Here is a 16,236-nt window from a genome sequence, read left to right as displayed (position 1 = left end):
CAGCTTCCTCTCTTGCCCGAAATCATCTTTAGCCCTTGCCAAGAGTTGATAAACTCTATAACAAAATTAGGGGGAGTCCATCTGAACTTGCCTCCAACTGAGGAATCGAGAAAGAACTACCAAAGATTTCTGGCCACCACATAATTAATAAACAGGTGACCAATAGATTCACCATCCTTGTAGCACATCAGATAGATATAGGAGAGATAAAACAATGGCCTTGAAACTTCTTTTGGAGGTTGTCACAAGTATTCAACTTTGAGCAAAAAGCCTCCCAAATCATGAAAGAAACTCTAGGAGGGACTGTGGGGAGCCAAATCTTTTTGCCCGAAAAAGGAGAGGGGGTGGTTCGGTGGATCGGTGGTTAGGTGTTGAAAGAAAGAAGAGGTAGCGAAGGAGCCTTGAGGGGTTAAAGACCAAATAAGCTTGTCTTCAGTGGAGTGAGAGTTAAGAGAGTACGGAGGTGATTTCGGAAAGTTCTGAGTCTCTTAGCTCTTTGCGAAAATTGAGGTTAAAGGAAAGGCCTTCTGAATCTCTTATCGAAGTTGCAAAAATGAGAGCATGCTTATCACATATATATATATATATATGTATGTATATGTAAATATGCATGCAAATTTACATATATACATATGTATATATGAAGGTGCATAGTTGGGCTGAACTCTAGTTAGCTAAGGGCTAGGCCCAGTCCAAAAAATAAAAAAGCCTGACTTCTTGGGCCCGAGGATCAAAAATCCAAGCCCAGCCCGTGTAAAATTTTGCGCTGGGTCGGTTCGGGCTTGGTATGAACCCACCCAAGTTGCACCCCTACTCTTGTTGTTTCGGGGTGGAATTTACACCCAATCTCTTGTAATTCCTAAGTTTATATCAATAAAGTTCTTTTCCTTCTTATCCAAAAAAACAAAAATAAAAATTGATGCTGAATTAACATACATACTATATTGTAGGTTGTCTATATGATGTTTGAGTTTACACAGTTTAGCCTATTTAGGATTTAAACATACAAGAAATAACCTTCATGTTCATTAGATGATGTTCTGATCAATTGAGCCAATAAGATTTTTGAAATATTTATTGCTTCAAGAGTTTAGATTTCCATATTCTTGTACATTAAGTCTCTCCTTTAATTTTTCAAAAGTGACACCTTACTTGATTCAGGTGTGCACCTTAGGATCTAGGAAACTCTTGCACTCCAAATGTGATTCTCACTTTTAAAACACTTGCTAGACCAAAGCCTTTAAAACACACTCATTTTTCCCATCATTCTTTTGCTTTTTCCTTTTTTTATATTTTTCCCAATGTTCTATACAAATTACATTTTGACACCATGCATATGTATATAAAGGTAAAGTATTATAGTAAACAAAAAGAGAAAAGAAGCAATACAAAAGCAATATCCCAATCACAACAAGCTGTTGCGCCATACAAGTGTAACACTATACAATTGAATACTTGACAATAATTACAAAAAAAAAGTGTCAGTAATTAAAAAAACAATAATGGGCGACCCTGAAACATCTATGTACTGCCACCCACAAGTATATTCTGCTCCATAGGCCTTTACAACTGAGGTCTCTGAGTTCATTTTGCCTTCAAAATTTCTAGAATTTCTTTCCACCCACATAGTTCATTCCAGGCCAAAGGAATAACACCCCATGCCACTTCTCCTTTTCTGCTTAAATCATCCCAGCTGCAAGCTTTTTATGAAGTTTCCAACATTCTCAGGAAAGCATAACTGCACTCCCAAAAACTTTATGCCATTGTGCAGAAAAACTGCATTTATATGTCACTTTGCAGAAACTTTTTCTTTATTCCCCTAATGAACAACTAAACATTTATGTCACTTCTGAGATTATGTTGCTTTTATATCTTCTGAATTGGCTCCAGATCCAGATTGCACATGAAAGAAAGTCAAGATTCTACATCATTCCCAAATTTTTTTTCCAACAGTCCCAAATAATTTGTCTTTGCTTCTTTTCTGACCAATAATCAAGATAAACAGATTTTTCTTTAAGATAAAAAAGGCAAACCATGATGACCCTCTAACAAACCTACCCATAAATTGACCTGCAAAGGTGGGTAACCATATAATTCTCCCCTCTCAACTCCCTCTCTAGCTAAAAGATACAGAATCACTTGAAGAATGCCATTAATTATGAAGCAAGTTTAGAGGATATTCATGGAGGTAAATAAATGTAACTGAATAGGATATATAATTAGTTAAGGATGACCATCATCTCTTCTTATCATACTTGAGGGGTGAGATCAAGGAAATGTACTTAGACAATAACAAATGAATAGATGAAAAACATTCATCTTGAAACTTCTATCTTCTGCTTCTTCTATGTACCCATCCAAAAAAGCAAAACAGAAAATAAAAGTTAAAAAAGTTGCCTAAATTGCTTGGACAATAAAGATTTTTAGTTCTATTCAAACTGGGGAAGAAGTTCATTAAGCTTTATAGCAATAAAATGGCCAATATATGCTCTTAAAGTCCATATGGATAACATCCGTTTCCTTGACAAAATAAACGAGGACTATGCAGATAAGATGATTAGATCCTTTTCCATGCAATAGGCCTAAAGTATGATTTCCCCTTCTTTTTCGCTTTACCAAGTTTTATTTCTTTCAAATCCAAACTTAATTGATTAAACATTGTCATTCTCACAGAATCAAGAGAAGAAGAGAAGCATACCGTCCAGTTGTGCGTCTTCGCCAACCGACTGGCAAGGGCACGTATACAGTAGGCAACATCCGCTCGGGGCCGCATCACTGATGTGGCCGCCAAGATTTCTGCAAAGAATTCATTACTTTACAAAATTAAAACGAAATCCTGCAAAGCCAAACCAGGACCACCCAAACCGGGCTAATAAAGATACTCACTCCTGAGATGCCTCTCCTTCGGCGGGGACTCGACATGATTGGTAGCTTTGACGATCGCAACATCCACATCCTTCCATTACAAACAACGAGTAATTCCAAAATCAAGATCAAATCCACAAGAAAAACAGAATGATTTCTCATTGTTGTTCTTCAGAGAGTGAGACAGACGGAAAAAACAGTAAAAATTAAACCTTTTAGGAAAAAATGGAAAATATCGAAGGTGTAAATCGGGATAAAACCTTGAATTCGCTGTTAACTTTGGCAAGACCGACTTTGGTGGAATCTTTGATAGCGCCATAAGCCTTTCTCCATGTCTGAAGCGTAGCCATGTGTCAGTCTCCCCGTCGGCTTCTCTTTCCGTCGGCGGCGCTCCTCCCTTCTCTGTCGCCGATGATATCGCTCTCTCCCTCTCTCTGTGTCAACCTCTCTTCTTCTTCCTTCTTGTTCTTCTTACCTCTTCTTACGTGGAGGATCTCCCCTCCGTTTTCTCGCTTTCGGTATTTTCACTTTTTACAGCGCGAATGGAATTTATCAACTAACACGTTCGGGAACGGGGAGGGTTGAAGCTTTGATTGAGCTGCTTTCAGTTTCACTAGCTACTACTTTACCGGAAAGCCAATTTTTGGCTGAACGAGGGCTTTCCAGAGTCTAGCACCACATAAAACTGTCGTGTGGGGCCCACCTAGTAAAGCCAGAAGCCGCTGCGCGTGAGCGTGAAGTTCTGTCTGCGACTGCGAGCCTCTACTTTCCGTTTCCGGCCTTGTTGGCTTTTAGCGGCCCTCTTTCGGTCTTTTGCTCTGGCGTCAATGCGTCATGATAATTCCTTTTATAGACAGTAACGTCTTATAGACCATAGGTTTTGTATGCTAGAAGGCGGAAACCAAGTACAGAACCATTTGACCAGTAATCAGAACTTGTTTGATTGCTTGAGAGCAACCCGGTTGGATTGTGTTGTTCGTGGACTCAAGTGTCGGAGCGTTCTCATGAAATAATGTACCAAAATAGTACACGTGGCAAATCCGTGCTGCCTTGTGAATTGCTAAACATTAAATTGGGTGTCACTGCTTTTAACTTTTATGGAGCAGAAGGAACCGTCTTTGGGACCAATCGCTTTGGACTGGGCCTCTGTAACGACTGAACGTGAAACACCACGAGAAAGGAATTCTGTAAAGCACAAAAGGCATGTAGGTAAGTAGGTCACGAAGTGTGAAAAAAGGAGGGCTCTCCATGGATCCCAACCAATTATATTAGTTCTAGTTTTGGAAGTGTTTAGAGGTATCTTTGTTTCATTGTCATTTTATAATGCAATTGTCCGTAATATTTGAAGGTGTTTTGGTTGCATTACCATTTTTTGAGAAAACGATTTTTAAGTATGTCTTTGATTTTATTTATGTTTTTTCATTAAATGTTTGTATTTTATTTGTTTACAAAACCGGTAAAGATAATAATTACAATCATGTATGACAATTAGGCACCACTACTAGCCTTCACATCAGTGTAACAGTGAAAAATGCTTAAGCTTTAAAAAATAATTTCCCCAAACGATAGACATGCATAAAAACCGATATCCACTTTTATCATTCTCGATACATACGAAAGAGCAATAGATGATAGCTGCTGAAGTGACACTTAAGTAGTAGCATTTTATTGAATAAACACCTACAGAACCAAACACCATGTAAGTCAGAGCCATGTCAACAATCATTCCTTGCAATGGTTGTTCAATGCAAAAATAAATAAATAAAATAAAATTGATGTTTCTCAAAGTGGCCTATTTTCTGATAATCAATGTGTTTTCTTTTCATTATACCTTTTTGAAAAAACGGCTAATCAAACAGCAGCTTCGGCCACTGAAATCGAATCATTGATGTTAGCTTCCATGTGGCACCATTTTCTCAAAAAACGACAATAGAACTAAAAACTACCATTGTAGTTTTAGCCTTATTAATATTTTGTCATTTTAAACCATTCATACACAAACTGATTATATAGTTAATAATATATAAAAATTTCTTGGTTCTCTTATGAGTTTTGTTATGTTTAATGTGAATGAAAGTCATAAGATAACTTTCGGTTAAAACGCATGTTTTGTCACCACATAAATAATTTGCCATTTTAGTATATTTTTATTCAAATTATATTATCAAAAATAAATTTTTAAGTTATTATTATCATACATAATTATGAATCTCTAGGATAATCAAGTCTAATCGGGTCTGACCCAATTGTCCTAATTAATTAATTGGGACAGTTCTAGAGTCTAGAGACCTATCATATTAATGTTGCTCAATCCGAGGTGATGCATGAATTGAGGAGGGCAATTAGATAGTCCTTGCCAATAGGGCGGTGCCGAGGTGGAAGGAGGAACCACACTTCAAGACCTATGATCAAGAAAGATGTCAGAGGCCCAAGGAGTTATCCCCAGGTAGGCACTCCGACGCTCAAGTCAGTAGGAGGTGGTGGATGGTCAGGCCGAGCAATAAAAGTGTTGGTCCGAGCAGAGTAACAATATGGATGTCAGAAGTCTGAATCCTTTACCTTGAGCGGGGACCGCCCCTTTATAGTTGAAGATCCGTGTCTTGGTCGGATTGGGCTTTCGGGGTAGAGTCCTATTCCTCAATGGAGTTATCTTCCTCTCTCATCTTATTTGTAGTGTTTATCCACGTGACGTGTAGCTGACGTGACTGAGAGGATAAGATGGGGGGCCACAATAGTAGCGTAGCTCGACCGAGCTAAGCCGACGTAGCTGGGCTATGCCAATGTGGCCGAACTATACCAACGTGGTCAAGTTGATCGGGCGATGACTGGGCGGCCACATGTCTCTCAGGGCCAACTCAGCCATGACCCGAACACATACGAAACTAATTAATAATAATCGATAATGGTACATTATATCCCAAACCAGACCTGACTCATTGACAACTCTAATGAAAATCTCATCACATAATTTATACACGGGTTGTGACCACATGAGAAACAAAAATGGAAATAACCTTATGACATTTTCAATTAAAAGTAGTCTAAATAAGACTTTTTTTGGATCATTTACTAGAACACCCCCTATAGTTTCATGGATTCACTTAAACCTACCCTATAGTTTTTATTTTATTAAAATACCCTTTATATTTTGCAACCTATTTATTTAATCAATCTTTTCATTAAGAAGTGCTTGTTTTTCATGTAAAAATAGTAATGTTATAACCTAAATTAAGTGGAAAATGTTGAAAGACAAGATCACATGACTGTTTATTAGAAGCAAAAATAGTATTTTTTTTATTTTTATTTTTTTAGTTATTGAATTTATTGAAATAGACGTTAGGGTTAAAGCTGTCACGGCATCCCCAACCTTGGTGACAGCAGGATTTGATGTCAGGTCCCTAGTCAGAGATCCTACCCACTGTGCTACCATCAGTTGGTCCGTCCAAATACAACTTAAAAAACATTATTTTGGGTTATATCTGGCCAGTCGGACAGCAATTATACATGCCAAAGCTATTTAAATTCTGTAAAGCAGAAAAAATACACCTAGGAAAGTAATCGCTAAGTGTGGAAATCTCAGCATATTATACGTCACATGTCGAATTGGTAAATTTAGGTTTCATTTTTTATATAGGCTTAAACCATTGGCCGGTGCTTTAATTTATTTAGACTAAAGAAAGAAAGATATCATAGTCTGTTATCTTTATAGTCAGCATTTAGGTGAGGTTGAGGTTCATAACACTGGTTGAGAACCAAGCTTTGACTCTGTATAGTATCTAGATCAGTTTATCAATGAACAGAAGAAGAATAAAATAAATTTTAGTAGAAGCAACCACCGCAATGATTTCAGTCCCATTCACATGTGCACATGCACTATATATATCAAATGAATAGATGGAATAATAGATTTATTTTTTTTTGCCAAATTTCTTATAAAATATTGGCTTATATTTTATTTAATTAAAGAGAGATGAAGGAGGATATGGAATGTAGACTTGGAGGGATGGATTCATATTCATTACTAATATCAAATTTTCCTTTTTCCTTTTTGATAGTTTATAAAGATCTGTTACAACTGGTCGCATGCATGCAACCACCAATAAAATATAAGTAAAACAATGTTTAATGATTTTTTTTTTCAAATATTAGTGTATTTATATTTAATTTGAATAGTGTAGACATAAATTGAACTTTTCACAAGTTATTTGGGATCAGTACATGAAAAACTTGATAATTTGTCCCAATCTAAAACACACTTCGAGCCGAGCTTGAGCTCAATAAAACTCGGCTGCTAAAGCTCATGAGCCTAATCGACGAGTTTATATTATATGTAAAATTTTTAATTTTTACATGTATACCTTTTTATTTTTATATGAACCTTGGCTCATTAATAAGATTGAACCAAGCCAAGCTCAAACATATAAGCTTTTAGTCAAGCCAAATTCAAATTCATATTTCTAGTTCAAATCAACCTCATACCCAAACTCAAGTTTCTGTGTTTTTATTGAACCAAGTTCGAATGATCAAATATTCAGCTCAATTCAGTTCAAATCCACCTCTAATTGGAGGGTTAAAGCATGCAACCACAACCATAGCATTTTTTTCCTTATTATTGGGCATATTTAAACCAGGGCTTACAATTTTTGACATGATATGTGAACATAAGTCAAACACGATACAATATTAGTGAGTTTGGATTTATCTTAATTGTATTCATGTCAACCCGTTTTAACATAACTAATAAACGTGTCAATTTCGAGTTGACAATTTTTGACACAATACAATGTTTAATAGCTTTGAGTTTACCTAAATTGTTTTCATGTCAATCCATTTAACACAATTAATAAATGTGTCAATTTTGGATTAACCCCACTTGATTAGAAAATAATTTGTTCATAACCTAAAGTTTCAAATATTATATCATATATGAATATTTAATTTGGACAAAATACTATTATGGTAGATGATGATGCGCAATCCGGTCGATCCTACCTGTCGGTTACCTCGCCTCTGATGGAATCGGAGGTGCCTAAAACAAGGAAGAACTTGGAGACTTCCAGGGAGGAACCCGGTTGGAACACTCCGAAGCTCAAGTTAGTGCTCTTGAGAAGGCAAGGGAAATGAAGAACTTCAAGATCAGAAAGCGCAAGAATCACATACTTCCTTCCTTGGGAGATGGGGGTCTTTTATAATCACCCTATACACTTACTTCCATACCTCTGCCAGTTCAGGTATCATTACCTTCACCAAATCGGGTGTCATTGCCCCGAGGAGGTCGCAGCATGGACCGATCTTCCTACAAATCTCATAGGCGCTCGTGATGCATCTCACGCCATGGTGGTAAGTCGGAGTAGTTTTTTTTTTTTTTACCGAGCTGATTTTTTCTCGTTCTGGCAGGTGAACTCCTCTATCCACGCTTTGGCAATCCAGGCGGAGAGGGGTTTGAAGCGAGCGCAAGCTGCCAAAGCGGCTTCCCGTGCTGCGCGAGCCGAGCTAACGAGGTCTCGGAGGGACAAAGAGGCCTTAGGAATGGTGGTGAGACACATGGTGGATCTGAAGTTGGATCTGGAGCATCAGGTCGAGTACCTTCAGGAAGATATCTGGGAGAAGACTCAGATCTTCTCCCAGGCCGTTGAAGAGGCGAAGGTGAAAGCCGTCAAGGATTACATCGCTTCGCTGCGTTTTGACGACATGATGGTGGCCTCATACAGAAGGGGTTTCAAGTTGAGCCGATGGATGATAAGGAACACATACCCCGAGCTCGACATTAGCGCCATAACCACTTCGCGCATCACTCAGGAGATGGCTACCACAGCTGATGATGGCGCGGATTCCGAAGATGAACCGGGACCTTCGGGTATTATCGAAGTCTCTTCTGAAGGCGAGGAAGATGTACCTCCGAGCTTGTGAGCTCATTTGTGTTTTTGTTTTTTGTTTTTTGGATGAAGTGTAAATAAGCTCATTTTGCAATGAATACTTCCCCTTTTTTGGCAAAGTGTTGGGCAATTATTTTCTTTTCTCGCCGAGCTGACTATGTCACCGAATTGCTAGACTTAGGCCCCGAGGCGAGTTAACATAGTAAGGCTATGTGCTCGATCTGTTCTCCGCCCGGGTTAGTTAACATAGGCTGAATTGGGCCCTGGAATATGCACCTCAGGATCCATACTTGTGCAGATTGCTTTCGTTGATGAGGTGTTGAGGTCCTCTTTATCTCGGTATTCTGGCCCTTATGGTGCCAAGATCCTTGTTAGCTCGGCATTCTGGGCCTTAGGGTGCCGAAGTCTTTGTTAGCTCGGCGTTCTGGCCCTTAGGCTCTGGTAGTGGCTCATGGCCTGCTTAGTTTGATCATTTATAGGTAAAATCGTCTTAAGTTGACGATGTTCCATGCCCAGGGTATCTGTTTACCCTCTAGGGTCTCGAGCTCGTATGCTCCCCCGAGTACTCTCTTTACTCGGTAGGGTCCTTCCGAGTTCAGCCCGAGTTTGCCAACGTCGGGTTCAAGTAACATGACCTTGCGGAGAACCAGGTCGCCGACGCGGAAGTTTCGTCTCTTAACTCTGGCATTGTAGTATCGAGCTACCCTTTGCTGGTACGCTGCGGTCCTGATGTATGCGAGGTCCCTCACCTCGTCAAGTAGGTCGAGGTTGGTACGTAGCTCGTCGTTATTAGTATTGTCGTTGTACACTTCCAACCGAAGTGAGGGGATTTCGATTTCGGCTGGGATGACTGCCTCCGTGCCATAGGTGAGGATGAAGGGAGTTTCTCCTGTGGCGGTCTTCTCTGTAGTTCGGTATGCCCATAGGACGCTGGGCAGCTCGTCTGCCCATAACCCCTTAGCTCGGTCTAGCCTAGCTTTCAGTCCACGGAGGATAGCTCTGTTCGTGACTTCTGCTTGACCGTTTGCTTGTGGGTGCGCAACCGACGTGAAGTTTTGCTGGATCCCCATGTCTTGGCACCACTCTTGGAATTTGATGTCCTCGAACTGCTTGCCATTGTCAGAGATCAGCACCCGAGGTAGCTCGAAGCGGCACACTATGTTCTTCCAAAAGAAGTTCTGGACGTTTTGAGCTGTGATGGTTACGAGAGTTTCAGCTTCAACCCACTTGGTGAAGTAGTCTACTGCCACTACTAGGAACTTCCTTCCTCCTGTTGCTGGTGGGATTGGCCCGAGCAGGTCGATACCCCATTGTGCGAAGGCCACGGGCTGGTGAGGTATTTGAGGTCGGCGGCGGGCTGGTGGTGAATATTGGCGTGCTTTTGGCACTTCTCGCACTTCCTGACTAGTCCGACGGCGTCTGCTTTCATTGTTGGCCAATAGTACCCCTGTCGTAGTGCTTTCTGGGCGACGGCCCTGCCCCCCAGGTGTCCGCCACATAGGCCTTCATGAATGTCGCGGAGTACGAGCTCGGCTTCGGGAGGTCGCAGGCAGCGCAAGTAGGGGAGCGTGTAGGATCTTTGGTACAACCGTCCATCTATCATGACGTACTTGGCTGCCTGGCGCTCTACCCTCCTGGCGGCGTTGCATTCTGCGGGGAGGGTTCCATGTAGCAGGAAGCTCGCGAGTGGATCAATCCAGCTCGGTTCTGCTTGGGCGACAGAAATGACCTCCTCTGCCCCCCGGAGAATGCTAGGCTGAGGTAAGTCCTCTACGTACACACTTCTCATGGTGTTGTCACTGGTGCTGGCTAGTCGGGACAGGGCGTTGGCCTTAGCGTTCTCTGACCTCGGGATTTGCTTGATGAAGTGTGACTGGAAGCTAAGTAGAGCCTCTTTTACCTTTGCTAAATAGGCGATCATAGTTGGCTCGCGGGCTTCGTATTCCCCTGTAACTTGGTTGACCACGAGATGGGAATCGTTGCAGATAACTATGTGTTTTGCCCTTACCTCTTGCGCCAGAGCTAGTCCTGCTATCAACGCCTCGTATTCCGCCTCATTGTTGGATGCCGCGAACTCGAAGCGTAGCGCGTACTCCAGTTTCGTGCCACTCGAACCGCGAAGAACTACACTGGCTCCGCTGCCCTACTGATTTGAGGAGCCATCTACGTGAAGGATCCATGGCTCTTCATCCCAGTTCACACTTGGCCTAACCAGGAGAGATACCGAACTGGGTGCAACCTCACAGGGCTCAGACTCAACCGGCCTGGGAGCATTGAGCTCACCTGAACTGGGGGTCTCGTGCTCAACCGGGCTAAGGACCTTGGAGCTAAACGTGCATTCTGCAACGAAATCCGCCAAGGCTTGGGCTTTGATAGCGGTTTGGGGCTTGTACTGGAGATCGTACTCACTGAGTTCGATGGCCCACTTCGTCAATCATCTAGAGACCTCGGGCCTGAGTAATACTTGCCTCAAGGGTTTGTCAGTGAGGACGATGATGGTATGGGCTTGGAAATACGGATGGAGTTTGCGGGCCGCAATGACCAGCGCATAGGCTAGCTTTTATATCTCCGGATATCTTGTTTTTCTCCCTGCAATATTTTACTAACATAGTAGATGGGTCGTTGGATCCGATCTTCTTCTTTTATCAATACCGAACTGACCACTTCGTCGCTTGCCGAGAGGTACAGTTCTAAAACATCGCCCTCTTTGGGTCGGGTCAACACCAGGATACTAGCGAGGTATTTCTTGAGCTTGTCAAATGCGAGCTGGCAGTTCGGGTTCCACTCGAACCCTTTGCCTTTTATTGCCTTGAAGAAGGGCAAGCAACGGTCTGCTGACTTAGACATAAAACGACTCAGAGCGGCTATTCTGCCATTTAACCTCTGAATCTCTTTTACCTTTCGAGGTGGTCTCATATCTAGGATGGCCTTTATTTTGTCCGGGTTGGCCTCAATACCACGCCGGTTGACGATGTACCCTAGGAACTTACCCGAGGTGACACCGAAGACACACTTATTTGGGTTTAGTTCTATGTTAAATTGACGCAAAATTTGAAAGACTGAATGCAGATCTTGTATTAATTCATGCGAAAACAGTGTCTTGACGACCATGTCATCTACATATCACTCTATCTTCGTGCCAATTAAGGGTTGAAACAGCTTATTCACAAGCCTTTGAAAGGTTGCCCCAGCATTTTTCAGTCCGAAGGGCATAACTTTGTAGCAATATAGGCCGAACTCGGTTACGAAGGCGGTTTTTTCCTCATCGGTTGGGTCCATCCTGATTTGGTTGTAGCCCGAGTAGGCATTCGAGAAGCTTAGCAACTCGTGTCCCGTGGTCGCGTCTACTAGGCGGTCAATCCGAGGGAGGGGGAAGCAATCCTTTGGGCAAGCTCGGTTCAGGTCGGTGTAGTGGACGCACATGCGCCACTTGTTGTTTGCCTTTTTTACCAGAACGGGGTTGGTTACCGAGCTCGGGTAATGAACTTCCCTTATGAAGTCTGCTGCGAGGAACTTCTCGACCGCCCTCCAGCGTTTTGGGGCTAAGTTGCGTTTCTTCTGTCTAACGGGCCTAACTACAGGGTCAGTATTGAGCTTGTGAGTTATGAGCTTAGGGTCTATGCTAGGCGTTTCTGCCGTGGACCAAGCAAAAACATCTAAGTTACTGAGTAAGAAGCGTACCAGTTCGGATCGCAAGGGTTCTTCCAGGGACGCTCTGACTTGAAGTGATCTGGCAGGGTCTCCTGTCGAGACATGGATAGGAACAGTTTCCTCTATTGGCACAGCTCGCTCCTTGTTCTGCTCCACTGGTCGCTCCAGTTCGAGGTCGTCGGTTACCTTGGCCTTTCCCTTGAGGGCGGCAACGTAGCACTTGCTGGACTCGAGCTGGTTGCCCCGCACTACCCCGATGCTAAAGTCCATTGGGAACTTCATGGCCAAATAGTAAGTGGACACCACGGCTTTTAAAGCGTGGGTGATCGGCCGACCTACTATGGCATTGTAGGGGGAGGGGTCGCGACCACCAAGAAATCGTGACTGAGTCTTACCGTGCTAGGCCACGTGCCGACTTCCACAGGTACTGTGACCTTTCCCAGGGGTCTGACCTCTTCTCCGCTGAAGCCGACTAGCGGAGTGTTCGCGGGCTTCAAGTCGCTCTCTTGGAACTGGAGTTTGTCGAAGGCTGCCTTAAAAAATGATGTCTGCCAAACTGCCTGAGTCAATGAGTACCCGCTGGACTTGAAAGTCGTTGATCTTCATCTTTATGACAAGTGCATCGTCGTGGGGGTAGTGGACCCCGCGCGCATCGTCTTCGGTGAAGAATATGGGGTCTTCCATCCTAGGCCGCTTTGGGGGATTTTGTTCTTCTCTGGCGGCCTACCGAGTTGATGCCCAGGCTGCTGCCGAGGTGCAACCTGCTACAATTGATCCTCCAACGATCACGTGGATTGTTCCCCGAACTGGTCTTTCCTCCGGGGACTGCTTCTATGGTTTTGCTGGCTGGCTGCTGGACTCGGGAGCGTCTCTGCTGCGCTCTCCCTGCCAACCTGTCTTATTACTATTATTATTATTGTTATGATGTACTAAATTTCGTAGGTACCCGCGACGGATAAGTTTCTCTATCTCGTCGCGGAGATTATTACAATGCTCGGTGCTATGACCGTGATCCCTATGGAAGCTGCAGTACAAGTTTTTATTCCTCTCGTTCGGGTTTCCCTTCAGACAAGGTGGCCACTTCACATACAGGGCGTCTTTGATCGTCATTAAGATCTCGGCCTGCTTCGCGTTTAAGGGCGTGTAGTCCGCCCGACCTGCTAAGGGAGCTCGGAACGACTGCCTTGGCTTCGGCCCCCGAGCTGGGTCTCTCTTTCTCCTGTCATCTGAGTTGGAGGGCTCGCCTTCCCTCTTCCTTTTTTCGATCCCGCCTTCAGTCCTTTGGTTGATCTCCTCCTCTGTTCTTATGAATTTGTCCGTGAGCTTGAGGAATTCAGCCACGGTTGCGGACTGATTAACTACCATGTGCCACTTGAATTCCTTGTGTGTCACTCCCCTCTTGGCTGCCGCGAGCTGCACCGCAGGGTCTAGGCACGGTATTTGTAAGCACACGTCATTGAACCGCTTGATATAGCCTCGGATGGACTCTCCTTCCCTTTGGATTATTTCGATGAGGCTCTCCTCGGTGCGGGGGCACCACTTGCTAGTAACAAAGTGCGCGGTGAAGACCTGCATGAACTGGGTCCAACTTCTTATCGACCCGGGGGGCAGGTTCCTGTACCAGGTGTGGGCTACTCACCTGAAGGTTGTAGTGAACGCCACACACATACAAGATTCACTGGCCCTTGCCAGGTGCATTTGGGACTGGAAAGCATCGACATGGTCATTGGGGTCAAAAGACCCGTCATACTTGTCTAGAGGAGGGAGTTTGAAATCCTTGGGCATGGGGAGTGCAAGGAGTTCTGATGACAGGGGGGAAGGGACTGAAAGAATAGGGGCAACTTTTACCTCGTCCGAGCTTGTTTCTTCTTTACCTCGGAGCTCGGGCAGGATGCAGGTGGTAGTTCGGCGACTTCGGCGGCGTCTTCGCTGCTGCTTAGAGGGCCTGGTGTTGGCGCTACTCGCCTCGGTGTTGCCGAGGTTGATCGGCTCGGACTGCTGGTAGTCCGCTGCCAGGATGCCGAACTGGTTCTCTGTGAGCGGGAGCTCGAACTTAGAGTGTCGAGGTGCTAACTTGACTAGCAAGGAGGTTCCTGATCCGCCGACGAGCTGCGAGGCGGGGGTGATTAGTCTTTCCTTCCTGCCCGGGGATGAGGCCTGGCTCTTGGGTGGGTCCTGGAGTTGAGAGGCTTCTCCTCGGTGAAGGCGCCCGTCCTAAGGGGAGGGCTTGACCAGCTTCGGAGCAGGGTGCCGAGGTGGGAGTTGTGGTTGGTTCAGAGGCAGTTGGGGGAACTGCTATTGATAGTGATACTGAGAAATGTAGTGCAGTATTTGCTGCTGATGTTGCTGGAATTGCTGCATTTGGGCTTGCATTGCCCGCATGCACTACACCAAGTCATTGAACTGGTTTTGGCTAGTCGCCAGAGGGACAACAGTAGGTTCAGCGAAAGTTGTCTCGATAGGGAGGGGAAGGGGAACATTCACAGGTGCCACCATGCTTGGTGCATTGAGGCTAGGGATTCCGTCCGTCAAGAGGGGGACGGTGAATTGTCCGATGCATACAGTGGCGGGCTGAGGGTGTTCCCCTACAGCATTCAAGTCGGCATTGTGCCTGTTGCTGCTGGAGGAAGCCATGGAAGCTAAGGTCTCTTTGAGAGAGAGAGTTAAAGGATAGGGGAGGCTTTTTGAAAGATTCCCACAGGTGGCGCCAAATGATGATGCGCAATCCGGTTGATCCTATCTGCCGGTTACCTTGCCTCTGATGGAATCGGAGGTGCCTGAAACAAGGAAGAACTTGGAGACTTCCGGGGAGTAACCCGGTTGGAACACTCCGAAGCTCAAGTTAGTGCTCTTGAGAAGGCAAGGGAAATGAAGAACTTCAAGACCAGAAAAGCGCAAGAATCACATACCTCCTTCCTTGGGAGATGGGGGTCTTTTATAATCACCATGTACACTTACTTCCATACCTCTGCCAGTTCGGGTATCATTACCTCAGCCAGATTGGGTGTCATTTCCTCTGCCAGATCGGGTGTCATAACTTCCATTGCCAGTTGCCAGTTCGGGTGTCATAACCTCCACTGTTCCTTGTCAGGGCCGTCTCTGCCACGTCTGAGATGGCGGTGGCAGGTGGCCGTTGGCGGGCGGCTGTCATGTGTCGGACCCCTAATCAGTCAGGTGCACCGCCTCCGTGTACGGGCTTCCTGGGCGTCAGGTACGGTTGTTCAGTCAGGCGACTTGGAGCCGAAGTGGTGTGCGAGGTGGTCTTGAGTTCGGATAGAAGTGTGGCCCGAACTGCCCCTGGGTGGGCAGTTCAGGTTTTTTGCCTTTTGTGCTCCTTGTAAGGCTCAGGACCTCGAAGGGAGAGATTGGGTTCCTCCTTAGGGAGCTCGGGACTCTTTAGCTCGGAGCTCGGGTTGTAGGTTCCTCCTTTGGGGGAGCTCGGGATTCTTTTTCTTGGAGCTCGGGCCGTGGACCCGCTACCGTACCGACTTAGCGCTTCTGCCAGGTCACTCTCGGTTGCTTCCACGTGTCGCATGACCAAGGGGTCGGGTCAAATCTCCCTCCATCAGTAGATAAGTGTGACATTATGAATTTGTTTATATAGTGAATTATATATTGAATATTTATTTTATTATTTAAATCTATTTATTACTTAATTTAAATAAGTTAATAATCGTGCTGGTTTCATATTTGAGTTATATGTGTCGTTTAATAAAGAATTAATAGATTAATTGTATTAATTCGTGTTGTGTAGATCCTGTTGTGTTATACATGTTACAAATAAATCAAAATTGTGTTTGAAAATTTAATACAAATAATTAAATGCAATATGTCCATAGATACC

At 44.2% G+C, this 16,236-nt stretch overlaps 1 protein-coding gene across 1 annotated transcript in view; it reads right to left on the bottom strand.

Annotated features, from left to right (window-relative positions):
* The window catches only part of LOC104609987 (putative clathrin assembly protein At2g01600), a 37,102-nt gene extending 33,702 nt beyond the window's left edge, over positions 1-3,400 (bottom strand). Inside the window, exons 1-3 of the mRNA XM_010276441.3 lie at positions 3,126-3,400; positions 2,887-2,956; positions 2,699-2,796 (exon numbers count right to left, since the gene is read on the bottom strand). Of these exons, the coding sequence (XP_010274743.1) occupies positions 2,699-2,796; positions 2,887-2,956; positions 3,126-3,215 (258 nt within the window). The 5' untranslated portion in view covers positions 3,216-3,400. The remainder of the gene's footprint in view (positions 1-2,698; positions 2,797-2,886; positions 2,957-3,125) is intronic.
* Positions 3,401-16,236: the final 12,836 nt, after the last annotated feature.

Source organism: Nelumbo nucifera, chromosome 4 (genome assembly GCF_055504915.1).
Source record: "Nelumbo nucifera cultivar China Antique chromosome 4, China Antique-T2T, whole genome shotgun sequence".
Lineage (NCBI taxonomy): Eukaryota > Viridiplantae > Streptophyta > Magnoliopsida > Proteales > Nelumbonaceae > Nelumbo > Nelumbo nucifera.
This window is presented reverse-complemented; position numbering and strand designations above follow the sequence as displayed.